The 27,891-nt window shown below is 44.3% G+C and overlaps 1 protein-coding gene across 2 annotated transcripts; it reads right to left on the minus strand.

Annotated features, from left to right (window-relative positions):
• Nucleotides 1-27,844, minus strand: LOC112236132 (protein phosphatase 1 regulatory subunit 1B-like). Of its 2 annotated transcripts, XM_042307301.1 has the most exons (6): nucleotides 27,736-27,844; nucleotides 27,323-27,502; nucleotides 4,737-4,820; nucleotides 4,545-4,620; nucleotides 2,884-3,021; nucleotides 1-1,913 (listed from the first exon to the last, which is right to left on the minus strand). In XM_042307301.1, the coding sequence occupies exons 2-6, from the start codon at nucleotides 27,434-27,436 to the stop codon at nucleotides 1,759-1,761; spliced, it is 567 nt and encodes a 188-aa protein (XP_042163235.1). In that variant the 5' UTR covers nucleotides 27,437-27,502; nucleotides 27,736-27,844; the 3' UTR covers nucleotides 1-1,758. The 2 variants fall into 2 exon arrangements, with proteins under 2 accessions (XP_042163235.1, XP_024260477.2); XM_024404709.2 differs by lacking the exon at nucleotides 27,736-27,844 and having other exon boundaries at nucleotides 27,323-27,729.
• Nucleotides 27,845-27,891: the final 47 nt, after the last annotated feature.

The raw sequence follows: 27,891 nt of genomic DNA on the forward strand, positions 1-27,891 counted from the left end.
TCAGGAAAATGTGTTTTAATAGATATTGTTATTGTGGCTCACATTGAAATGTCTACATCTTTAACAAGAACAGAAAAAAAGAATGAAATAAAGAAGAATATTATCGATTCGAGTTCATTCTTGCCATGGCACTCGCCTATTGACCGTGGAGGATAGAGAGACTTGGAGAAGGAGAGGATGCTCACTCCAGCCAGACAGTGAGAGAATGGAGGGAGTAGGTGCCATATGTCTCAACACTTTAAAGGGCTGCCCAGCCCATACACCCAGGCAAGAGAAAAGAGCATACAAATGTTCAATTGTCCAACAAAAAGAGAATCAAAACAATTACAATATATTAGCAGTTTGGTACAGATTGAGACATTCAGCTGTGCCACTATCAAAATGTATTCCGCTGACTCAAGCAATCCTGCAGTTGGAGAACAGATGTGATGGAAATGAAAGAAAACTGTTTAATTAGACTGACATTATCAATGAGTATATGATGATAATGACATTCTGAGGGTGAATATTTTAATATTCAAATGTGTCATTCCATTTCAGCAGGAAGAGAAAGAGAGTCACTATGTATTGTATTGTCTGTGTTGTTTTCCATGAGAATATGAAAAACACAGTTATCCAAGTCATGACTAAAAGGTTACTAAATGTTGTGACAATTGTTCAACAGAGAGACCATATACAGCTAAGTTGATTAATGCATCTTTACACAGGAAATTATTTAATCAAACAAACAAAACGAATCTGATTCTGCATACAAAATGAATACATTTTTTTTCCTCACAAAAAAAACTAAATTGGACTACTTTTACAAAAGCATGGCATCCTCACATACACCCAGAGTACATCATTGACACACATAGCTTTGATGGACACCAAAAATAACTTCAAATGCATCACAAATAAATGTTTCAAATACATTGCAAATCTAGATCATTTCAATTATATAGATGCATATTATCTGAAGGCCTATGCAGTGCACAGTTTATTGTATGTAAATCCATGTCAATACACGCGCTCTGGTAATTCTACATCCCCTATCTTGCCACAAGATGGCAGCAGCTGCTCACTTCTTCCAAGAACAAAATCTCAATATGATTATGCTGCAGATATCCAATCTAGGCCCGAGTGAAATTTGGTACACATTATACAGGTCTTTTGTGATTTTGAAAGGAACCCATATGGGAGTCTGTATTATCATATCTGCACAGTAATGGAGCAGCTTTAGAATATAGTCTGAACTGACAGTGAGAAGATATCTCCTCTGTGTGTGTGTGTGTGCTCTATACTGAAGCTGATCATCAAGCTGTTTGTCTGTTTGCAGTTATTTTGAGTGCCGTGTAATTATTTCTAGCCATTATTCCATTGCTTTGTAACATTAAAGAGCAAAGTAAGAAAGTGAGAAGTGAATGAATGGTTCCCCTGACATGGAACAGAAGACTAGCTTTGCAGTGAGGGGGACCTCAAAGGTCACGGTGACCTTGCCCTATCCACTCATCTCATTTGTTCTAAGGAGACACTCCTCACCTCTTCACAAGGGCCATATCTATTATACATTCTCTCCCTTTCCAGATTTTTTTGCTCACAGGTTTGCAGACAGTACCTACATTCATTCATTCATTTAATTTGAATACTTACCATTCAAACTTAGAAGCTCTCTTTCTCACTCACACGTTCACACATTAAAGTCACTCATTCATTCACTCAGTCGTTCACACATCTGCCACCATCCCTCTCCCTTCATTTGTTCCCTTCAAAGTAGAGTTAAAATTGTACACTTTTGCGCACTTTCTTTGCCTTCTCCTCTGTCTTTTCTTCTGTTGTTTCCTCCTCTTTCTCCTCTTCTTTCTCTTTCTCTTCCCCCTCTTCCTCTTCATCCGGCTTCTCTGATGGGTCTGTGGTGCTGGTCGCTTGGGGGTCTATGGAGACAAAGAGGTGACGTCAAAGAACAGCAGCACACACTGGTCTCCTTCCAATCAAACCACTTACCTTCTACACAAGTAAGCTTGAAGACCGCTTAGATTTGTGGATTTCGACGTTGCATAAAATACATGCAGGGAAGGTAAACAAACAGCACTAGGGAAAGAGGTTAATCAATTCATAATAACTCTACTCCCAAACCAGTCTATGGTAATCTGGTTCTACTTGTCATTTCCTGGTCAGGCATGTGCCTCCTGTGAGTGTGTGTGTGTCGAAATACATGTGTGTGAAACATGGTATACAAGTCTGAATCATACCAGTACATATGAAAGTGACTACTGCACGTGTATGCAGGCATAATTAGGCAGTTGCTCTAGTGAGGATAATCACAGTCTACTTCAATGTATCTTTAAGAGTCCCTGTCTCGCGATGTGTGACACTACAGCCACCCTGCAGCCATGTTGCGTTCAAACGACAGATTTACAGAAAAAGGATGACAGTAGTAGCCAATGAAACAGCGTTTAACGATGCTACAGGAGGGATTTCACTCGGAAGCTCTGCCCTCTGGGCTGGCAGCCCAGCATCAGTACTGATGCTACAGAGAGAGCAGACTGTTAGCCTGTTAGCTGTGGCTAGGCATCTCTGGCCCCCTGACTGGCACAGGGCAGGATGGCAGCACAGGGAGGTCTGCTGGGCTCTCTGATAGATTTGGTGGAGTGATGCTAATATGTGCTAATATAATAGCACAGCTACTTGTCTGCAGAGAGGAGTTTATCTGAGGCCCTGCTGTTTTGAACACGGCATAGTGCAACATTCAGCCCATCTGACTGAAAAGTGGGCACTGAATAACAATGGCTATACACACAGCTAAATATGTAAGCTGGTCACACCATTGGTCAAAGCATCAATGCGATTACATGAGTGAGTGTATATGGTACTGCTTGACAGTGTATGGAATCCCTATCTCACCAGCAGCTTTGGTGGGGAATCTCTCCTCCCTCTCCTCATGACAGGGGTAGTCGTCATACTCCTCCCCTTCAAAGGGGTCTTCCAAGGGGGGGTAGACACCCAGGTTCTGCATGTGTGCCTCAGCCATCTTCTGGACGGCTGGACGCACACATACACAGGATACACAGGAACACACACAGGGACAAACACAGGGATAACGGGAGAGAGGGATAGGTTGTTTTGGGTTTACCAGGCTTCAACACTGTCAACGTTATCATGCTTCATACGGGCTTTCAGATGCATGCCAGACAGACAGATAAGCAGCCAGCCAACCAGACAGACAAATTGAGGGGCAGAATAGCCAGCACTTCCATGTCTTGTAGTTTGTAATGGACTGGGATTATACATTTGTGTCCTTTTCTCTTTCCTGCATTTGTTTTTATCCTTTCATTTCCCCTGCCTGGTCCCCTGTTTTCTTTTCTCTCTCTCTCTCTCTCTCTCTCTCTCTCTCTCTCTCTCTCTCTCTCTCTCTCTCTCTCTCTCTCTCTCTCTCTCTCTCTCTCTCTCTCTCTCTCTCTCTCTCTCTCTCTCTCTCTCTCTCTCTCTCTCTCTCTCTCTCTCTCTCTCTCTCTCTCTCTCTCTCTCTCTCTCTCTCTCTCTCTCTCTCTCTCTCTCTCTCTCTCTCTCTCAGCCTGGCTGAACTAATGAAGGATGGTATACAGGAACACAGTGTGGGTTATTATAATAACACCCTACACACATACAGCAATCCCCTTTAATTAACATCTATTGACAAGCCTCCAATGCTTTACGTTTATGGCTCTGTGTGCAACAATATGTATAAAGCAACATTTAGAAGTGTGTGTGTGTCTATCTGCAGCTGTATACACTCCTTTGGTAATCCTGGATGATACAGAGCTGCACAGACTCACACTCAGTGTCTCACAGCTGTCACACTCTCTAATCTATCACTCTCCCTTTCTCTCTCTCTCTCTCTCTACTGCTCTCTCTCTCTCTCTCTCTCTACTGCTCTCTCTCTCTCCCGACTTCTCTCTCCCTACTGCTCTCTCTCTCTGCTCTCTCTCCCTACTGCTCTCTCTCCCTACTGCTCTCTCTCTACTGCTCTCTCTCTCCTACTGCTCTCTCTCTCTCCCTACTGCTCTCTCTCTCTCCCTACTGCTCTCTCTCTCTCCCTACTGCTCTCTCTCTCTCCCTACTGCTCTCTCTCTCTCATTATGTGCATAGAAACAAAACATGTTTCAAAACATATATTTCCATAGAGGAAATCCCTCTTGCACGTATATACAGTATAGTACCTACTCTTATGAAGATGCTCCAACTGATTGACATGTATCAGGTACTAGGCAAGTCAGTTAAGAACAAATTCTTATTTTCAATGACGGCCTGGGAAAAGTGGGTTAACTGCCTGTTCAGGAGCAGAACGACAGATGTGTACCTTGTCAGCTCGGGGGTTTGAACTCACAACCTTCCGGTTACTAGTCCAACGCTCTAACCACTAGGCTACGCTGCCGCCCCATCTTACCCCACTGCCCTCATTTGACAAAGAACATAATCAGGAGGCAACAGAACAGTAAAGCACGGTAGACACAGTATCAACACAGGGAGAATTCACCGTACAGAGGACATGTATACACTACTTACTCAGTCAGTTATACTCTTACCTTTCAGGGATGGTGGCTGATACACATTTGGGTTGACTCGCTTGGGCTTGAGTACCCCATTCTCTCCTACAATCCACTGTGGAAGGAAGAACAAGTTGAATGTGGCCTGCAATTTTGAAATAACGCAACCATTCACGTGACTATAGGGCGACATGCAGTTATCTTCTGAGGCACTAGGGGGCGCTCTGTTACCTGGTGGCTGGACTGATCATCCTCAGGGGAACACTGGTCTGCCACTCTGAACAGTGTTGCAGGTGTGGGCCGCCGGCGCCGGATCTAGACACGCACAAGAGAGAAGTAGAGAATCATCAACATTGTTTATTTCTGTGTGAGGCTGTGCTGAAGAGTAAACAACAACAAAGTCCCAGCCAACGTTGTCACCAATACCCTGAGTGACTTACGAAGCTCTTGATGAAGTGTTAAAACCTCACAAATCAAGTCTCTGTGTAGAACGTTTCTAACATGCAAATAGCAATTCGGTATTTTGGGTGCCAGCCATCTCATCAGGGCTTGTAATGTGTCCAGTTCTCCTAATTTGACTCCAGAGGAGGAGTCAAGTCTGAGTATTGTCGGGACAGGTCAGGGGTCAGAGGTTAGGGATCAACAATTGGTCATCAGAACAGAGGACATCCAATTATGTCACGTAGATCCCTTTCCTGCAGTCGAATGACCAAAGCGCCCTCTAGTGGCCTTGTGTGCAATGTTATTAGTATTTTTCATAATTTCATAATGAATACACTTTTTCCCCACATAAAAATCCTGTGTTTCTATGTCAAATGGTTTTGTTATGTTTCAGTCTTCTGTGATGTATATAGTGTAATATTGTGACGGAAACTCAAAATTGAATACATTTCAACTATATATCTGACATGGTACAAATATCTTCATTTTCTTAAGCCCATAACCATGTGTGTGAGGTGTATACTTTTGTTTGAAAGTAGATTTAGCCCACTTAACAGAACAAATCCCCGGGAGAAATCAGTATCACTCTGAACTCTACTTTAGTCATTACATACACTGTACTTAGTACATAGTTGATACAGTGCCTTGCGAAAGTATTCGGCCCCCTTGAACTTTGCGACCTTTTGCCACATTTCAGCCTTCAAACATAAAGATATAAAACTGTATTTTTTTGTGAAGAATCAACAACAAGTGGGACACAATCATGAAGTGGAACGACATTTATTGGATATTTCAAACTTTTTTAACAAATCAAAAACTGAAAAATTGGGGGTGCAAAATTATTCAGCCCCCTTAAGTTAATACTTTGTAGCGACACCTTTTGCTGCGATTACAGCTGTAAGTCGCTTGGGGTATGTCTCTATCAGTTTTGCACATCGAGAGACTGAAATTTTTTCCCATTCCTCCTTGCAAAACAGCTCGAGCTCAGTGAGGTTGGATGGAGAGCATTTGTGAACAGCAGTTCTTTCCACAGATTCTCGATTGGATTCAGGTCTGGACTTTGACTTGGCCATTCTAACACCTGGATATGTTTATTTTTGAACCATTCCATTGTAGATTTTGCTTTATGTTTTGGATCATTGTCTTGTTTGGAAGACAAATCTCCGTCCCAGTCTCAGGTCTTTTGCAGACTCCATCAGGTTTTCTTCCAGAATGGTCCTGTATTTGGCTCCATCCATCTTCCCATCAATTTTAACCATCTTCCCTGTCCCTGCTGAAGAAAAGCAGGCCCAAACCATGATGCTGCCACCACCATGTTTGACAGTGGGGATGGTGTGGTGCTTTTACGCCAAACATAACGTTTTGCATTGTTGCCAAAAAGTTCAATTTTGGTTTCATCTGACCAGAGCACCTTCTTCCACATGTTTGGTGTGTCTCCCAGGTGGCTTGTGGCAAACTTTAAACAACACTTTTTATGGATATCTTTAAGAAATGGCTTTCTTCTTGCCACTCTTTCATAAAGGCCAGATTTGTGCAATATACGACTGATTGTTGTCCTATGGACAGAGTCTCCCACCTCAGCTGTAGATCTCTGCAGTTCATCCAGAGTGATCATGGGCCTCTTGGCTGCATCTCTGATCAGTCTTCTCCTTGTATGAGCTGAAAGTTTAGAGGGACGGCCAGGTCTTGGTAGATTTGCAGTGGTCTGATACTCCTTCCATTTCAATAGTGTCGCTTGCACAGTGCTCCTTGGGATGTTTAAAGCTTGGGAAATCTTTTTGTATCCAAATCCGGCTTTAAACTTCTTCACAACAGTATCTCGGACCTGCCTGGTGTGTTCCTTGTTCTTCATGATGCTCTCTGCGCTTTTAACGGACCTCTGAGACTATCACAGTGCAGGTGCATTTATACGGAGACTTGATTACACACAGGTGGATTGTATTTATCATCATTAGTCATTTAGGTCAACATTGGATCATTCAGAGATCCTCACTGAACTTCTGGAGAGAGTTTGCTGCACTGAAAGTAAAGGGGCTGAATAATTTTACACGCCCAATTTTTCAGTTTTTGATTTGTTAAAAAAGTTTGAAATATCCAATAAATGTCGTTCCACTTCATGATTGTGTCCCACTTGTTGTTGATTCTTCACAAAAAAATACAGTTTTATATTTTTATGTTTGAAGCCTGAAATGTGGCAAAAGGTCGCAAAGTTCAAGGGGGCCGAATACTTTCGCAAGGCACTGTATATACATTATATGGTACAAACATAGTTTACCAATCAGTATGGATGTGCCTGTGGGTATTCACTGCAGAACAGTAGTTTGATGCAAAACTATGTCACCCAAGCAAACAAGTCTGTGAGCGTGCATTCATGTCTGCATATGTGCGAAACAAAAACACGTGGCTAATTGATTTTCCCAGTGAGGGCCCTGCATACCTACAGTACATGCAAGTGTACTGTATTACATGTGTGCGTTGATGCAATCTCCAGTTAATGTGTGCATGGTATGGGGACTGTATACCTTTTTCCCCGTCAAAGACTTGAGGGATATGGAGGGGGGAGATTGGCGGAATCTAACCCCAGCATCAGGTTAGTGTTACTGCCCTCCTCTCTCCTCCTCTTTCCCCTCCTCTCTCCCCTCCTCTCTCCAGCCTCTCTAGACCAGTGGCAGGCAGACTGGAGCTCACTCCCCTTGGGCTTCCTGTTTACTATATATACTGTAGTACACACGCTCTGTTCCAATGGGTAACCTGCTACCCACTCTAACTAGGTGCTCACAGTATGCGACAGACAGGTTCATTCATTTGACAATGGAAGGAATGCAGAGAGAGGGTCAAGGAGAACGGTTTATGGGGCCTTCTGTTCTGTAGTTTTAATTCCAGGTAGACCCCACTGTGAGGGTTTGGCAACAAGCACACAGTCTCCAACAGTGTAAATAGATCAAGCATAAAACAGTTTGCAAACTAGGTGTGGTAAGTTGTTTTGGATACATGTATTCAGGTGAGATGAATAGTGCAGTACAATATGGATGGAAGCCTGGAAAGTCAAACAAAAAGGTCATGACAAGTCTCCTCACTGGGCACACAATTGGGTAATATTTAGTAAGTTGATCAACGAGAGTCCAACCTATTTCCCCCCCATTCAAAAAAACAGCCAAAGGTTTGTTGAATTCCCAATGTGTTAACAATATTATTTTTAACCATCTAAACAGGGGTTGTCAAATTGGGGTCCACCTCCAGATCTACATTTTTGTTTTTAAATATACTTTTTTTAACATACATTTTTTGGGGATAATATTACTCTCAACAGATTAAAAGACTTTTGGCCAAGTATCTGTGGAATAAGTTAATAGTGTGTAAAAAAAATACACTGTAAAATTATTCATTTACAATCAAATCAAATCCAATTTCATATGCATCGTAAACAACAGGTGTAGACTAACTGTGAAATGCTTACAATGTATGTTCTTAATCCTGGGCAACACGAGCCTGGGAGGCTCACAGGGATATTGGTATCTACAGTCCTCCAATTATACATTTTTCTATGTTTTTTTTATTTAACATAAATGCACTGTAATTGAAGCTTTAAAACGGCAAAGTTTTCTCTCGGTGTTGAATGGCAGGATATCAGCTTCAAAGCAGCAACAGTAAAAAAAGATTTCTTTCCCCATGACAAAATGTGTAGAATTACAAGGAAATTTGATTGAAAACTGCTAAATGTCCTCTCTGATGCCAGGAGGCCTTTAAATGTTCTCTCTGGTGCCAGGAGGCCTTTAAATGTTCTCTCTGGTGCCAGGAGGCCTTTAAATGTTCTCTCTGATGCCAGGAGGCCTTTAAATGTTCTCTCTGGTGCCAGGAGGCCTTTAAATGTTCTCTCTGGTGCCAGGAGGCCTTTAAATGTTCTCTCTGGTGCCAGGAGGCCTTTAAATGTTCTCTCTGATGCCAGGAGGCCTTTAAATGTTCTCTCTGGTGCCAGGAGGCCTTTAAATGTTCTCTCTGGTGCCAGGAGGCCTTTAAATGTTCTCTCTGGTGCCAGGAGGCCTTTAAATGTTCTCTCTGATGCCAGGAGGCCTTTAAATGTTCTCTCTGATGCCAGGAGGCCTTTAAATGTTCTCTCTGGTGCCAGGAGGCCTTTAAATGTTCTCTCTGATGCCAGGAGGCCTTTAAATGTTCTTTCCCCGGGCCCGAGACTTCATCCAAGCCGCGTACTGCAGACGTCATAGTAAAACTCCTTGTAGGCTATTGTTAAAGCACTCGAGTTGTGTTCTGATTATGAATGGTCTCTGATGAATTTGCTAACACAAAAGGGGTCCCCGGCCCCAAAAGGTTTGAGAACCCCTGATCTAAAATTACAACCAAATTCCAATGAAAAGATCAATGCCTGATATTTGGTTTAGTTGTCACTTCAATGTGTTATCACTGGGCTTTCAACTATTTAAAAGCACATACAAGTTCAAATGGGAATACAATGTCAGATGTTTTGTTTATTTCTACTTAAAGTACTTCATACTTGATTTATACTTAAATTAATGTGGTATCACTGTGTTTGATCAAGCAACATGTTCAAATGAGCTAGATTGCAGTTAGTTGAGATTACATTAAAGTACATGGTGCAAGGGATCAATGCTGTTTTAGATTCTATGCAGATTATTATAGCAATTGTGAACATTTCCACAGACCTGCTAACCTGAACATGCATGCTTTCTATGATTACATAAGACATGTGTTGTTACAGTAACCTCAAAATGTGGCCTATGATAAAAATGTACCTATGATAAAAAATTACAGACCGCTACATGGTTTGTAAGTAGGAAAACCTGCAAAATCGTCAGTGTATCAAATACTTGTTCTCCCCATTGTAGAAGTGTTTAGCAGGTGTTATTGCGGGTGTAGTGAAACGCTTGTGTTTCCAGCTCCAACAGTGCAGCAATATCTTACAAGTAATATCTAACAATTTCACAACAATACACACCAATCTAAAGTAAAAATGTAATTAAGAATATATAAATATATGGACGAGCAATGTCAGAGTGGCATAGACTGAGATAGAATAGAATACAGTATATACATATGAGATGAGTAATGCAAAATATGTAAACATTATTAAAGTGACTAGTGTTCCTTTGTTAAAGTGGCCAGTGATTTCAAGTGTATGTACAGTATATAGGGACTCTAAGGTGTTCTCCAGTAGGAGGTGCTGCCCAGACTACTTTTCTTAGAGTGGATAATACATCGCAAATGACGTCATTTCAAAGGTGAAAATTAAACATATTTCATACAAGGTTTGTCTGTGTTGAATATTGGTTACCATGATCACATAAATCTGTGGTTGAAATTTGACCTTCAAAACAACAGTTTACGCTGATGACTTTTTTTCCAAATCTAATTTATTTTCCACGTAGACAACAGGTCACACAATACGTTGACAAATGAAGTTGAAACAATGTTGATTTAACCTGTTTGTAACCAGCGGGTTCTCTCTAGATCTAGACCAGCCAACCTTGGCCATAGCCTGAACCTTTGCTCCTCTCTGTTTATGGTCTCACACAACATCAGTAGCACTTCTCTATTTTCCGTGAAGTTGCTCTCTGGATGTGTTTGTGTTTGACCTAGTGGATCTCATTCCTCTAGTTAACTAGGGCAAACAGAGTCTGCATCCCAAATTGCACCATATTCCCTACATACAGTAGAGTACTACGTTTGACCAGAGACCCATGTGTCCCGGTCAAAACTCTGGTCAAAAGTAGTGCACTATCGAGGGAATAGGGTTCCATTTGGAAAACCTCCTGGGTCTGGGAGCTGTGCGTCAGAGCAAGCAGGTCACTGTTGCCAAAGCACAGGCTTGGTGGGCCACACAACACATCCTAATCTCCTCATGAAGGTTCTGTATTTCTCCTCACTTCCCCTCTCTCTCTCTCCCTCTCATCCCCCACTTCCAATTCCACTTCATCCTCTCCCCCCTTTACCCTGTTCACCCCACATATCATTCTTCATTCCTTGACAGTGACATGACAATGTCCTCAATCCCCTTCCTCTGTTTCTTTACAACCTTCTCTCTCAACCTCCCCCTCCCTCTCCTATCGTTTTCCTCTTTCTCTCTCGCCCATCACTCTTCCCCTGCCCCACATCCCCGGGCTGTGCCCGCCGGGTTCTGTAATCTCATCATGGCGCTCAGCTTGAATGCCGTCTCTCTTCTCCCTCAGTGGGAGACATCCCAGCAGGGCCCCCTCACTGTGTGACCCCCTACGTCTCCATCTCTCTCCACTGACCTGGCGAGGGGCCCTGGTTGTTGCTGTGACTGTTGCTGCTGGTCAGCCTGTCTGACACCTGATACCTCTGCTGGATAAAACCAACCCCCTCGCCTGCCTGAGGTGGTGGTGGAAGAGTGGGTAAGACAGAGCACAGCAGACCAGATGCTAGCCAGGCCCATGTCACAGCTACTATACTGGGATGCGTCTTGGTCTTATACGTACTACCAATCCAGATATGTCGAGGACTGATCTTCCTGGGGCTCTGGTTGTGAGCTCTGAGATGCCGTTGTTCTTTAGAGGAAGAGAGATGAGAGAGAGAAGAAGAGAGAGGCAGACGGAGCAAGATAAATTAAAATAACAAATGTCAAGGGAGCTCAAAAAGGTAGAGAGAGAGAGAGAGAGAGAGAGAGAGAGAGAGAGAGAGAGAGGAGAGAATGAGAGAGAGAGAGAGAGAGGGTGAATGAGAGAGAGAGAGAGAGGGTGAACGAGAGAGAGAGAGAGGGTGAACGAGAGAGAGAGAGAGAGGGTGAACAAGAGAGAGAGAGCGTGAACGAGAGAGAGAGAGCGTGAACGAGAGAGAGAGAGAGAGCGAGCGAGCGAGAGACAGGGGGGACAGAGCAAGCGTATGTGTTTTTGCCCTAGAGCTGAAAGGGTGTTGCTGGATAATTAAGGTCATTGTGGTATAACAAAATGATTTATACAGTATGTGTGTGTGTATGGACCCTCAGAGAGTGTGTGTGTGATGAGTGACTCAGCTCTTACTAACATCACAACTGGCCTCCCCGTGTTAATGAAGAGACGATAATGTTTAACCCTAAACCTCTTTACCGCCACTACTACCTGTAGACTATTAGGGCTGCTAGAGTGATTCGGGACTTCGTGTAATGGACCAATGAATGGCGTCAAGTTGCTTCCAGGAAAAGGTCACCCTCGATTATAGAGAAGGTGAGTATATACAGCTATAAACGCATAGAGGGGTCAGGGTGAGTAACAGCTATTGTGACAGGCATCAATGCACAGTGATTATGCACACATGCCATTTCCAAAAATAATATGCACCGTGTTTACGGGTCAACACACAGGCACACAGCTGGCATTTCTCGTACACACACACACACACACACACATCCGGCTGGGTGACGGTGGCAGCAGGGTGGATGACGGTGGGACAGGCCAGATGACATAACACACAGCCACTTGTAATTTTCCAGTCTTTCAATCGCCCCACTTCTGTCGTTACATAAGATCGTCTGTGACTTTCACATGGACGCTTTTATACAGGGGCACAGCATGTGAGATTACTCCTGCTATACTTTACCCCCCACTACCCCCCCACTCCCACTCTCCTCAGTTGCAGCCATTGTTCAGTATCCTTAAGTATCAGTCCCAGTGTTTCTGCCCTCTCAGCAGCTCTGTAAGAGCAGGAATGCATCCCAAATGGCACCCTATTCCATATATAGCGCACCGGGGGCGGGCCCTGGTCAAAGGTAGTCCACTATATTAGAATAGGCTGCCATTTGGGCCCCAGACGTGGGCTGTTGATGAGCTGTCACAGGGCCACTCATGGGCTCCACAGGTGGGGCTGCAGCCGTTATGTGTCTCCCCACGGGACTCCCTGTCCCCCACTGAGCCTACAAGCACAGGGGAAATATTACAGCTCTCAAGCTTCAAGAGAGCCAGGCCGTCATTATCAATAAGAAGGTGCTTGACTCACCTGGTTACACTAAGGTTAAATCAAAAGGAGACCTTATTTTAACAGATGGTGGGTCACATATTGACTCCATTCCAGCCATTATTATAAGCCATCCTCCCCTCAGCTGCTGTGTGTGTGGTGTGTGTGTGTGTGTGTGTGTGTGCGTGTAGAACTGTAGTGATGGTGAGCGGAAAAAGAGATTTGTTTTGAACCTACTTTGATTTATGGGACTTTCACACCTCCCCCTTGGATGTTTCTCTTTCTCCTTCTTTCGTTCTCCTATATATAAAACCGTTGGCACTAATGGGCTGTGTGAGTCGACTCAGCGATGGTATTTTAATCAGTAGCATAGGGGTATGGAAGATTAAACTGAGCTGGTCGGACCAAGTCAAACCTGCTCTGGACACAACAACCCTTCTCTGCTCTTCACTCCTGCATTCAATAATGTGTGACAATGACTCAGGTGGGATTCATATGACATGGTTCAATGGTTGACATTGTGTGTGTTTCCTTGTGTGTGTGCATGTGTGCATGTCCATGCATGTATAGTACCAGTCAAACGTTTGGACACACCTACTTATTCAAGGGTTTTCTTTATTTGTACTATTTTCTACATATGAAATAACACATATGGAATCATGTAGTAACAAAAAAAAGTGTTAAACAAATCAACATATATTTCATATGTGAGATTCTTCAAAGTACCCAAAGTGTTTGAGCCAATCAGTTGTGTTGTGACAAGGTAGGGGTGGTATACAGAAGGTAGCCCTATTTGGCAAAAGACCAAGTCCATATTATGGCAAGAACAGCTCAAATGAGCAAAGAGAAATGACAGTCCATCATTACTTTAAGACACAAAGGTCAGTCATTGCGGAAAAAAATTGATTTGTAGTCGCAAAAACCATCAAGCGCTATGTTGAAACTGGCTCTCATTAGGACCGCCAAAGGAAAGGAAGACCCAGAGTTACCTCTGCTGCAAAGGATAAGTTCATTAGAGTTACCAGCCTCAGAAATTGCATCCCAAATAAATGCTTCATAGAGTTCAAGTAACAGAAACATCTCAACATTAACTGTTCAGAGGAGACTGCGTGAATCAGGGCTTCATGGTTGAATTGCTGCAAAGAAACCACTACTAAAGGACACCAATAAGAAGAAGAGACTTGCTTGGGCCAAGAAACACGAGCAATGGACATTAGATCAGTGGAAATCTGTCCTTTGGTCTGATGAGTCCAAATTTGAGATTTTTGGTTCCAACTGCCGTGTCTTTGTGAGTCACAGAGTAGGTGAACGGATGATGTCCGCATGTGTTGTTCCGACCGTGAAGCATGGAGGAGGAGGGGTGATGGTGTGGGGGTGCTTTGCTGGTGACACTGTCTGTGATTTATTTAGAATTCAAGGCACACTTAACCAGCATGGCTACCACAGCATTCTGCAACGATACGCCATCCCATCTGGTTTGCGCTAAGTGAGACTGTCATTTGTTTTTCAACAGGACAATAACCCAACACACCTCCAGGCTGTGTAAGGGCTATTTTACCAAGAAGGAGAGTGATGGAGTGCTGCATCAGATGACTTGGCCACCCCAATCACCTGACCTCAACCCAATTTAGATGATTAGGGAAGAGTTGGACCACAGAGTGAAGGAAAAGCAGCCAACAAGTGCTCAGCATAAGTGGGACCTCCTTCAAGACTGTTGGAAAAGCATTTCAGGTGAACTGGTTGAGAGAATGCCAAGAGTGTGCAAAGCTGTCATCAAGGCAAAGGATGTCTACTTTGAAGAATCTAAAATATATTTTGATTTGTTTAACACTTTTTTGGTAACGACATGATTCCATATGTGTTGTTTCATAGTTTTGATGTCTTCACTATTATTCTACAATGTAGAAAAGAGTACACTAAAGAAAAACCCTTGAATGAGTTGGTGTGTCCAAACTTTTCACTAGTACTGTGTGTGTGTGTGTGTGTGTGTCAAATCAAATCAAATTTGATTTGTGTGTGTGTGTGTGTGTGTGTGCATATGTGTGTGCATGCATGTGTGTGTATAGAACAAGAGAGAGTGTGAGGGTTAGCGCCCCTTGCATTGCTGAGTGGGGTGCAGGTCTGGCTGATGTGGGTCTGCTCTCCAGAGGTGGTCCTCGTAGATAGGCCAGCTAACGGGCCAGCCTATTAAAAGACAGCATTAGAACAGTGTAAACTAGATCTGAGGACCCCCCAGGGGACCCTGCGTAGCAGAGAGAGAGGCTCTCTCTAGCTAATGCTGCTGCAGAGCTCTACTATGTCATACCAGCCATCTCTAAAGGGAGACGCTATATCCACCCGGCACCTGCAATGTCAACACAACACAATGACAGACACTCCCAAATGTTAGAATCCCCTGTCAACCCTAGGGGGTGTCCTGTCCTGTCCCCCAGGTATAGGTACTTCTTCATTACATTAGCCCATCTCATTAGCCCAGCGTGTGGCAGATCCCAGAGATAGAGGTGGAGGCAGCACTTAGGTCCCATAAAGGGGCGGTCCGTCCTTGTCTCTCTCACTGTCGTCATTGGGCCATAATTTAACTCAGACGCACATAGATTTACAAGTGATTGATATACAGTACAATTAAGATGCCCGGCCTCACACAGACACTCATGAGCTACACCGACCGGGAATAGTGTTTGCGTATGTGCATGGCAACTTTTATGGAATTAAAAGTACACTTATGTGTGCAACCAGGCACGCACTCACGACTGAGGAGTGACTAACCACCCATCCAACATAACACTGTCAAACACAACTCATTAAAATCTCTCTCTCTCTCACACAAGCAGATCAATATCCCATCTGCTACTATTCTCTCGCTCTCTAATCCACACTTCCATCCCTGTCCCCCCCTCTCTCTTTAACCCCTTCATCTCTGCTCTGTCCATCTCTGATTAAGAGCACATAGCTGCAAAGCCTCATTCACCCTCTGCTATCACAGCTCTGTGTCTGCCTGAACTCTTAAGGCAGCAGGACTTACTCTATTCAATTCTCCCGTGGTATCACCCTTCCTCTCCGTGTCAGGCCCTGGGAGAGCCCAGACAAATTAAATGGTTGGACCTTTAGGTCGCACTAAGTGCTAAAGGCAACGACACAATAAAGTGAAAAGTAATCCTTCCCTTTGTGCACTGCGATTCTGTTTCTATTAAGAGGTATTAGCAACCCTGCAACACTTCTGTCAAGAACAAAAACATCAAAAGGTTTAAATCAAAAGCCTGGTGGTGCTGACGTGGTTTGGAAACTCAGCACAGACCGAAAAGTAATGAAATTCTTTTGGTGGCAGATAACAAAATATAATAGAGAAATAAAGAACATCTCTCTCCCTACTTGAACAGAATGCTGCTGGTATTATGAGCTTATGAACTAAAAACAAGTGAAACACAAAAAGACATTGATGATCATCGTGTTTGAAGGAAGAGACGTACAGCACATGCGGGCTGCATGTGGATCGAAGATAGCAGGTTGTAGCTTTGGGTAAACAAACCGAAATAGGGGGTCAGAGCATCCCTACAGCCAGAGCGGTGTTGGAAATTCCAAATTGTTTGCATAGTCAACTTACACCCTGCACTGACACACACACACTTTGTAAGGATTGACGCAGGAGACGAGAAGCAGGTACAGAGAGTGAAGGCTTAATAGCTGACGGACATGACACGGAACAGGAACAGTGTCAGGACAGGAACACATAACAATTGATGCGGACACATGAACACCACCAAGGAACAGACAGATATACAGGAGGTAATCAACCACGTGAAGGAGTCCAGGTGAGTCCAGTGAGTGCTGCTGCGCGTAATGATGGTGACAGGTACGTGTAAAAAAAGGGTAGCATGGCGCCCTCGAGTGCCTGAGAGGGGGATAAGGAGCAGGCGTGACAGTACCCCACCCACCCCCAGGGGCGCCACCCGGCGTCGCACCTGGGTGAGCCTTGCGAGCCGGCTGAGGCGTGGGAGCCTGACGATCCAGCTGATGCGTGAAAGCCCGATGGGCCGGCTGAAGCATGACATGATGGGAACCTGCCGAGCCAACCAAGGCAAGGAAACCTCAAGAGCTAGCTAGGGCGTGACAGCCCGACGAGCCAGCTTAGGCACCCCCAGTTCCATCGGCGGGCAGAATCCAAGCCCAACGTCACCAAAAAAAAAAAAGAATAACTATGGGCTGGCTGAGGCAATGTGAGCCCAACGAGCTGACTGAAGCATGAAGTGAGATGGGAACCTGCTGAGCCAACCGGGGCAAGGAAACCTCTTCAGCCAGCTAGGGCATGACAGCTTAGGCTGGGCGGGTCCATCGGCGGTGGCCCCCGGGTCCGACGTCACCAACAAAAGAAAACCCTAAAAAAACTCCCTAATGCTTCTTGTAATGGTGTCTGCATTCTGTAAGGATTGACGCAGGATATGAGAAGCAGGTACAGGGAGTGAAGGTTTAATAGCTGACGGACATGGAACGGAACAGGAACAGGAACAGAGTCTGGACAGGAACACATAACAATTCATGCGGACACAGGGAGCACCACCGAGGAACAGACAGATATACAGGGGGTAATCAACCACGTGAAGGAGTCCAGGTGAGTCCAATGCCAGAGAGGGGGAGCGGGAGCAGGTGTGACACACTTACCCCACCAGACATGCCACCGGGGGTCTTTTCACAGTCCCCAGGTCCAGAACCAATTGAAGGAAACGTACAGTATTATACAGAGCCATGAGTGTAAGGAACTCCCTTCCATCTTAAATAGTGCAAGTGAACAGCAAACCTGGTTTCAAAAAACAAATAAAACAACACCTCACGGCACCTCTCCCCTATGTGACCTACTTGTTGTGTGTATGTACTGACATGTATGTCAGTGGAGGCTGCTGAAGGGAGGATGGCTCATAATAATGGCTGGAATGGAGTCAATGGAATGGTATCAACCACCTGGAAACCACATCTTGGATGTGTTTGATGTCATTAATGTTTCATGTTTTTAAATGTACATACATTGTAAAGTATTTTGTCTGAAATGTATTTTTCGTCATGTGTCGGACCCCAGTAAGACTCGCTGTTGCCATTGGCGCCGGGTAATGGAGACACTAATAAATAAAACAAACACCAGCATCCCCATACTGTCTCCAAGTACAGGACCTCTTCTTGCACCTTAACAAACCTACCTATAGGAACCTCAGCCCCTTTCTTTCTAGGTTCTCTAACATCTAAGAGTCATACACAGTACAGTAGCTACACAGCTCTATTTTTTTTTTTTTTTTTTAACTAGGCCAGTCAGTAAGGAACAAATTCTTATTTACAATGACGGCCTACACCGGCCCAACCTGGACGACGCTGGGACAATTGTGCGCCGCCCTATGGGACTCCCAATCACAGCCGGATGTGATACACCCTGGATTCAAACCAGGGACTGTTGTGACACCTCTTGCACTGAGATGCAGTGCCTTAGAAAGCTGCGCCACTCGGGAGCTCTATCACGTCACACCTCTGTCAGATCCACTCACACTCATCCCAGTGTCACAGTAGAATATATGATGATATCAGACACCATTCACTGGGATTCGATGAGTAACCAGCAAACATCAGAAGAGACCTTTGACCCCACTAATGGTTAACTGCGTCAACAGATTGGTACTATGAGGAAGCAGCTTCTCCACTGACCACACATACAGGAAGTAATTATAGCTACTGGCAGTATGATGTCACACCTACCCCAGTACCCATCCTCACCCACCTGCCCACTATACTACCCCACTGCTCAGTTAATTAGCCATCGGTCAAGAGTCAGTCGAATACAAACACAGGACTGTTCCACCTTCGTCCTTTCTTATACATACACTAAGGGGTCGATTCAATCCGCATCGCGGTAGATCCGCAGTATAGTGCGGTTGAAATGTAAGGGTTATTTCAGATTAAGCTGACATATGCATCGGGAACATTGCCTTTAAATTCCAATCGCGCTATACCGTGGATCAATCAAGCAATCAAATGTATTTATGAAGCCCTTTTTACATCAGCCCATGTCACAAAGTGTTATACAGAAACCCAGGCTAAAACCCCAAACAGCAAGCAATGCAGGTGTAGTTGAACGGTGGCTAGGAAAAACTCTCTAGAAAGGCAGGAACCTAGGAAGAAACCAAGAGAGGAACCAGGCTCTGAGGGGTGGCCAGTCCTCTTCTGGCTGTGCCGGGTGGAGATTATAACAGTACATGGCCAAGATGTTCAAACGTTCATAAATGACTAGCAGGGTCCAAAAAATTATTATAATAAGCACAGTGGTTGTAGAGGGTGCAACGGGTCAGCACCTCAGGAGTAAATGTCAGTTGGCTTTCATAGCCGAGCATTCAGTGTTAGAGACAGCAGGTGTGGTAGAGAGAGAGAGAGAGAGTCGAAAACAGCAGGTCAGGGACAAGGCCACGCCTCGAACAAAAGAGATCTCAGAAGACCTAAGATTAAGAATTGCATAAAGCTGGAAAGGGTTACAAAAGTATCTCTAAAAGTCTTGATGTTCATCAGTCCACGGTAAGACAAATTGTCTATAAATGGAGAAAGTTCAGCACTGTCGCTACTCTCCATAGGAGTGGCCGTCCTGCAAAGATGACTGCAAGAGCAAAGCGTAGAATGCTCAATGAGGTTAAGACGAATCCTAGAGTGTCAGCTAAAGACTTACAGAAATCTCTGGAACATGCTAACATCTCTGTTTTACAAGTCTACGATATATAAAACACTAAACAAGAATGGTGTTCATGGCAGGACACAGCGGAAGAAGCCACTGCTGTCCAAAATAAACAATTCTGCACTTCTGAAGTTTGCAAAAGTGCACCTGGATGTTCCACAGCACCACTGGCAAAGTATTCTGTGGATGAAACTACAGATGAAACTACAGTTGAGTTGTTTGGAAGGAACACACAACACTATATGTTGAGAAAAAAAGGCACAGCACACCAACATCAAAACCTCATCCCAACTGTAAAGTATGGTGGAGGGAGCATCATGGTTTGGAGCTGCTTTGCTGCCTCAGGGCCTGGACAGCTTGCTATCATCGACGGAAAAATGTATTCCCAAGTTTATCAAGACATTTTGCAGGAGAATGTTAGGCTATCTGTCCGCCAATTGAAGCTCAACGGAAGTTGAGTGATGCAACAGGATAACGACCCAAAACACAGAAGTAAATCACCACAGAATGGCTTTAACAGAAGAAAATACACCTTCTGGAGTGGCCCAGTCAGAGTACTGACCTTCTGGAGTGGCCCAGTCAGAGTACTGACCTTCTGGAGTGGCCCAGTCAGAGTACTGACCTTCTGGAGTGGCCCAGTCAGAGTCCTGACCTCAATCCGATTGAGATGCTGTGGCATGACCTCAAGATAGTAGGTCACACCAGACATCCCAAGAATATTGCTGAACTGAAATAGTTTTGTAAAGAGGAATGGTCCAAAATTCCTCCTGACCGTTGTGCAGGTCTGATCCGCAACTACAGAACACATTTGGTTGAGGTTATTGCTGCCAAAGCAGGGTCAACCAGTTATTAAATCCAAGGGTTCACATACTTTTCCCACCCTACACTGTGAATGTTTACACGGTGTGTTCAATGAAGACATGAAAACGTATAATTGTTTATGTGCTATTAGTTTCAGCAGACTGTGTTTGTTTACTGTTGTGACCTGTTGTGGTCAAATTGTATGACCAATTTATGCAGAAATCCAGGTATTTCCAAAGGGTTCACATACTTTTTCTTGCCACTGTAAACCCAGACCCATGTGGGAAGTTCTTGGTCCTGGTACTGACCCAACCCTCTGGTCCACTCCTGATAGGATCAGCTAGCATGACAGATCCAGAACCCCAACCACTGTTGTTTGCAACAGAGCTGTAAGATCGGAATCCTTCCTCTTTCTCCCCTCATCGGAAATGGTACTGCTGTTATTGTCACAGCAGCAGGGTGCACTGCTGAGAGCCTGTAGCTCACAGGCTGACTGGCTGGCTGGCTAACTGGCTGGCTGACTGGCTGGCTGACTGGCTGGCTGACTGGCTGGCTGACTGGCGGACTGGCTGGCTGGCTGACTGGCTGACTGGATGGCTGACTGGCTGGCTGGCTGACTGGCTGGAGTACAAGAGTGCACATGTGCAAGACTACCTACTATGTGGATGTGCATGTTTAGAATAGGGTCTGAAATTATGTAAATGAATGCATTTTACTGAAATTATATTCATAGCATGGGGTAATCATTTCACAAGATATAATGTTAATTCCTATGGAGTTGACATTTAGGTAGGCCGTGCTAGGTGTGATTTATGGAGAGCGCTGTTGCAGTGCTGTATATGTGTGTAACCAAAGCCAACAGGCAACTCGTTTATCATAACACCGGGGTTGGGTGGTAGCATTTTAGCAGCGCACACACACACACACAAACACACACATGTTACATCATAATAAGCCCCCATGCTCTTGAAGTGCTCTCTGGTTGATCTTATGATGACTGCCTACAGTGTCATCACACCACAAATCACTCTGCCTACTTTCAATATTTTTGCTTTACCTGTTTATACAACACCTGCAGACTCACAGAGGACAGGTACGCACATGTATGAGCACATACAGTTACACAAAAGGAATAGGTCTTCTACACTACACAAGAGAGAAACATTCATATTGACTACAGTTAAATAATGAGAGAGAGAAGCCACATGGAAAACATTGATCATAGGAAGCATGTAAAGCCTGGGTTTATTCATAGTCTATCAATATGATTCAATTAAAAAGAGGAGCAGTATTAGTTTGGGATTCGCTTTCCTAATAGAACAAGATCTTATCTAGATATGCAAATGTACACCCTTACCCTTACAACCAGGGTTGGGGAGTAACTGATAACATGTAGTCAGTTACATGTAATCAGATTACAGATACTTTTTGAAAAAATAGATGATTACTTCTTGGATTACTTTTAAATTCTGAAAGGATGTTGGCGAAAAATTACATTTTGACACCTTTCTGTTTTCTCAATGACAATTAATTCAGCATTGAAAAATGGCACAAGTTTAAGTTTGTTCCATCTGAGCGAGCGTGACCACAAGTCACTATGATGACACACCAAAATAATGTGTTTGATGGATCCTTTTGGTCTTCTTCTAATGCCTCTTAAAGGGAAAGTAATCTAAAAGTAATCTTAAAGTAATCTGATTACGTTACTGAGTTTGGGTAATCCAAAAGTAACAATTTTGGACAGGTAACTAGTAACTGTAATGGATTAAATTTTAAAAGTAATCTAGCCAGCCCTGATCACAGCAGTGTGCACGCAACACCCCATACACGCTTGCACAAACACCTGCGCACACATACTGCAAAGTAAACACACACATGCTGAGGAAAACTTGACAGTTGTAACAACAGACACACAACCACAATACAACCAAATTACGTGGTCACTGTGGAGGGGAGTCGCAAAGCCACTTCCTCCTGATCTATTTAAAGGACGACCGCACTTCGTGATTAGGCCTCACTTTATATTTGGTTAATAAGGAAATTCTAGGTGCCATGACTGAATTGTCTTGTGTGTGTGTCGCAGATTGGAAGAGTTAGGCAAATAATTTAGCCAATTAGCTTCAGCCGGCTGGTGTGCAATCGTAGCAAAATTGGTTTTACTTTGGATAGCCTATATCCAGGACTAGTTAGGGACCGTCGATAAATTACACAATGTAAATTAGACAATATTTTCCTTGTAGTTTTCTCATGAAATGCTTTCAATATTTGTACATGAATTTATTTATTTATAGTTGGTTTGAGGTTTTAAGTCATTGAAATTTGGAGCTATTGGAATTCAATATATTGTCGTATGTACATTGTTAAATTTACCGATGCTCCCTATCTAGCCCCATACTGATATCCAAAGCTAACCCAAATTTACCACGATCGGGTCACCTGCAGCTACACTCCGAATTGATGATGACTTGTGTGCTGCCAGCTGTGGGCAGGATTGAAACAAACCCAACCTTCATTTACATTGTGATGCAGTCAAGGCCACAAGTCTCACAAAACTCACAAAACTCCTATTTACACTTTGTAGCGTGGTCAGTTTTGACAGTAGAATAACTGTTTCTGACTCATATTGATGCCACATAGAAAACAACTTCTCATTTAGATATTAGCCTAAGGGGCAGTTGTTCTTTAAGGTAGTCACACAGACACACGCTTCTCTCAAATGAACACAACAAAACAAAATGGTGCAAGTTTAAAAAAATAAGTCCTTATTGTTATGTGCATGATTAAGCCATTGTTTTCTACCTTTTTTTTAATGTTACTGTCGGACAATGGTTAACTGTCTTTTTATTTAATTAACAGCTGTTACTTTGTAAGGTCATCCATAGTGCTTTGATTACACCAGCCCAATCAATTCCACTGATGCTGTTATTGATAACAAGACACTCATCAACAAAGAGCTCTGGTGATGACCTTAGAGAGGGGGGAAAAAAGGCACTGTCTTTTGTTGTGAGTGAGCTATAACTAATCGAACACCTAAATAAGCATAAAATATTCCACTATTTTAATTTCCTGGAATACACATCGTTAGAATCATCCCATTGGCAGATAGACTGCATCAACGAATCACCTCTGGATTAGAACCCAGTCCGGTGACATGACACACACATGCAGCCTAAATGATCCTGATGTCTTACCAACCCAGCATGCTCTGTGCTCTGGGCCCCACGCTGAGAAGCTCTGGCTAGGAGTGCATATTGACAGTCCGTCAGATCCACAGTGTTACCACACAAACACTCGCTGAACCAAAGGTTGCTGTGTGACGCCCAGCCAGAGGAAGGGCACGTAACCTAGGAGAGTGAGGTAGGGTGAGGGTGTTCACCCCTTTTCACCACAACAGAAGCTCTCTATTCCATTTACTGGATTCATTTAGATTGGACCTAAAATAGGTGACTGGGTGGTTGTTGCCCTTTGGTGTACTTTGATACCCTTGGTCCCCTGAGTTTCTCTATCAATCCATAGGATCAGAGGTGGATTTACATTGGGATTAGTATGGAGAGGGCTCGTTGTTGTGTGTTTAGTCCATAGACGGATGGGGCGGGCCGACTCACTGTGAGTGAATCAACTGGAGCCTCTCGGTCTGAACGATGACCCTAATCTGTGTCCATTATGAACATTACCCCACACCAGTCCCTCCCAGAGCATGACATGGGGGAATACGGAGGTTAAACACACGCTGCCATGTGCTGTTGATCCAGTACTGTAGGCCACCACAATTACTTTTGTGACACAAGAGTTGCATTACATTTTTCCCTATTAAAATCGTACATGTCCTTTGGGAAAATCTTAGAGCATGGAGGAACACATCGAATGTTGAAACGGCTGTCAAGAAACACAAATCTGATCTGCATGACGTTTTCCTGAAACAGATGTTGAGTGGTCATAGCCTACACGTGTACCAAGCCAGTGGACGTGCTGGGGTCTTGTCTAGTTGGTCGAAGTGTTAAGTGTGAATGAGGCCATGGGGTAGGGCGATCAGATGTCCCTGATTTCTGGGGACAGTCCCCCGATTTTGGTGAGCTGTCCCCGGCTAGAGCTGTCCCCAGAAATGTCCCCAGATATGTCCCCGATTAGCCCTCAGAAAGAGAAAAGCAACTTTGGAGTTAAATTGAGTCTGATATTTCAATAATCCAACGCTGTATCCAACCAGATTTGCATGTAAAAATGTTATCTGTCCCTGTACCAAACTTGTTTGCTCCCAGGGCTTCGCCACAGCCCTTTTATGAGAATGTTCAGGCAAACATTTGATGAGTGAAACATTTTAACCACTGCACCAAACTTTAAAATTACTAGATAGTCTAGCATGGGTAATCCATTTATGTGTTATAATTACATCAACTATTTGAAAGGACTATAGCGAAAATGTATTAAATATAGTTCCATGACATTGTTTTTATAATTTTTGGGCGCCGCTAGCCACAACAAAAATGTACCCGATTTTCATATCCAAAATCTGGTCACCTTACCGTGGGGCATGTTTCCGTGCTCTCGCTCTCCCTCTCTCTCTCTCTCTCTCTCTGAGTCAGGTCCAGGGCACACTAGGTGTCAGCTATGGGAGCCGCGCTCACATTAAAACCCCCCAGGGCAGAAATCAGGATCCTGAACGCACTCATACATTTACACATGTGCAAGCTAGTGCCTATGCAAACGACCCAGACACAAAGAGACATTTCTCCATTAAAACAGTGACCTTTCAGATGTGATCTGTGACGGAGGCTGTGGAACGTTCGCTGTGCGGCCGGTCGTCATGGAAACAACCCTGTGGTATTATATTGGTCATTGTGACGGTGCTGTTTATTAAATCATGTTAGCTGTGCTTCTGGGTAAATGACTCCTATGGGCCTCTGCTAGATTAGTATACTAACTGTACTGCAGTCTACGTAGTTAGAGTTGAAAGCTGTCATTAAAACTGTGGCGCTAACATAATTGAAGTGATTTGTGTAGTAAACACTGGCCTTGAGTGTGTTTGTATACATGTGTGGGTATGTGTAATGCTGTGGGATAATGAGGGTCTCCTAAAAGTGAGTCGTAGTCATTAACTATGCCCACCCCAGTGTCCCTGGGGACCCAAAATAACCACTGCTAGATTATATCTTCTGTAATACACACACATGCCCACACACACACACGCACACAACCACACACACACACACATACACACACAGCTGTGAAACATCCTCCACTCTCCCCACACTCCCTTTTTGTCGTTCCTGTGACAGTATGCTTGTGTGGTATGGCAGCTACACACACCTCAATACTTGCCCACAAAACACACAAGTTAGCTCGTACACATGGGTACTTACATTAAATCACACACACACGCACGCACACAAACAACACAACTCACAGACAGCAGTCCCTTCATGGAGCCTCTCCCAGAGGAGAGTACAGTCAGCACCATTTAACCTGCACCTCTCTGTAGAACGTTACTGTGGACTTCACTGTAAACTATCTGAACTGCTTTCAAATAAACCAGATGAACCCAGCCTCTGCTATCCGGATGGGGGCGCCAGCCAGACACGATGCCCCATGGAGGGTGGGAGGGGGGGAGCCTGCCTGCAGCTGCTCACAACATCTGATGTAAGGGGAGATTGAGCAACAGTTCCACAGAGAAAAAGGAAGAAAGAGAGCCGTGAACAGAACAGAAAAATGTTGACTAAGAGTTTTAACACTTCTTTAAGAGAGAGAGAGAGAGAGAGCGAGGGTTTCAGGGCTGAAGCAGAGAAGGCTGTTGGACAGGGAGAGGAGAGGGTCATGGGTTCACGTCCCAAGATGTTTGAGTGCTGCAGTCGTGTCCTTGAGTCAGAGACTGCACACGGTAAGTGATTCAATCAGGCTAAAGCATGGAGACAGTGCCATGCCAAACTATTAGCTGATGTGAGATAGAGCTCTGTAACAGGGACAGCAGCTCAGGGATCTGACACCAGACAGGTGAAAGAGAGAGAAAACAGGTTGTGCCTTTTTCTCTGCACTTCTCCATCGTATAGCGTTCTTGTCTTCCTCGCTCTCTATTTCTCTATCTCCTCTCTCTCTCTCTCTCTCTCTCTTGCTCTCTCTCTCTCTGCATCTTTTGGGGCTGAGCCACTGGCCTGGATCTCACACAGCAGCCAACCAACTCCTACTTTGACCCACTTTCTCCCGGACTAAAATAAAACACACTGTCGACAGGCTGCAGGGCCAAGGAGAAGAACCAGAATTGTCCCGTTCCATTTATATATGACTACAGGCAAACAGTAGAAAAGAACCAGGCAAGACAGGGAAACAGACTCTACAAACTGAGTAGTGAATAGAAGAAGTGAAGTGAGAAGGGCTAGCAGTCCAAAAGAAAATCTGTCAGACCAAGACAAATATTAGTCACTCGTATAATCATTCACTATAGTTCTGTGACTACAACGATATCACAAACCATGGTTGACTTTTATACGGTTTAACTGGCCAGAGTGACAACATTCAGCGACAACGGGACACGTAGTTAAATAGGCCAAAGAATAAAGTATCAGAAACAGCCGAGAAGGAGATACAACAACACTGTATTCTCAACCATGTATCAGAAAAAGACAGAGAGGATCAGGCCACAGATCAAGATACAACAACAAAAAAGAGAAGTCACACTACAGCTGAGACTGACGGTCCAATATGGCGAGGTTTGTCCCAGTCTGGTAAACCCCAAGTTCCAACCCTGACAGTGACCATGATCAACTAGAAGTTATATCCCGCAGCTTGGCTGTAAGGTCGAACATCTGTAGCACATGTGCGTAACACGAGAAACTGAGATGCACACAGGAAAACACACTAGACACACAGGTCAGACGCAACATACACAGAACACGATGAACTTGCACGCTCGCACACATAGGTAACTGAGGACAAGCTAAACACATATACCAGTTCTCTCACTTACCATCTCTACTTGCCGGGGGTCCAGTTGGGTGGGTGCCGAGGACTGCACAGCAAAGTGGATCTTCCTGCTCTCCTTGCACTCGTCTCCAACCTCATCCAACGCAGAGGGATCCATGGCTGTGTTTGTGTCCCAGGGAGGTCACTCTCTCACCAGGCACCAAGCTCTGCTCCACTAGGCTCCCTGGAGGAAGGTCCCAACACAACACACTGTACAGTAGTCCTGCTTCTGCTGGGTCTACCTCTCTCTATATATACCTCTCTGCCACTGTCTCCCTTCAAAAACAAAACAGATGAACTTCTCTTTGTTTATCTTTGTCCCTCTCCTCTTTCACTCACGGTCAGCTATTTCTACTATCCTTTATCTCCCCTGTTCCCTCCCTTCTTCCTCTCTGCCTGTTTCTGTCTGACACTTACTCGTGTTTGACGTTCTAGGTGGAGTGTGTTTATCTCTCTATCTCTCCTCCCTCTCTCACCCTCGCTCACAACCTGTGCAACAAGAGTAATTCAGACACGTCCTTGAAGCTGGCAGAGAGAGAGAGAGAGAGAGAAGGGGGTGGGACAGAGGCAGGG

Source organism: Oncorhynchus tshawytscha, linkage group LG27 (genome assembly GCF_018296145.1).
Source record: "Oncorhynchus tshawytscha isolate Ot180627B linkage group LG27, Otsh_v2.0, whole genome shotgun sequence".
Classification (NCBI taxonomy): Eukaryota; Metazoa; Chordata; class Actinopteri; order Salmoniformes; family Salmonidae; genus Oncorhynchus; species Oncorhynchus tshawytscha.

What these genes read in the sequence shown, in the direction of transcription:
- LOC112236132 (XM_042307301.1), bottom strand. Translation starts at nt 27,436, where the DNA reads ATGGATCCCTCTGCGTTGGATGAGGTTGGAGACGAGTGCAAGGAGAGC. An exon ending in TCAGCCACCATCCCTGAAAG is followed by an intron (nt 3,022 to 4,544) that starts GTAAGAGTATAA and finishes GTGTGCGTCCAG; the next exon opens with CCGTCCAGAAGATGGCTGAG. An exon ending in ATTCCCCACCAAAGCTGCTG is followed by an intron (nt 1,914 to 2,883) that starts GTGAGATAGGGA and finishes TTGTCTCCATAG; the next exon opens with ACCCCCAAGCGACCAGCACC.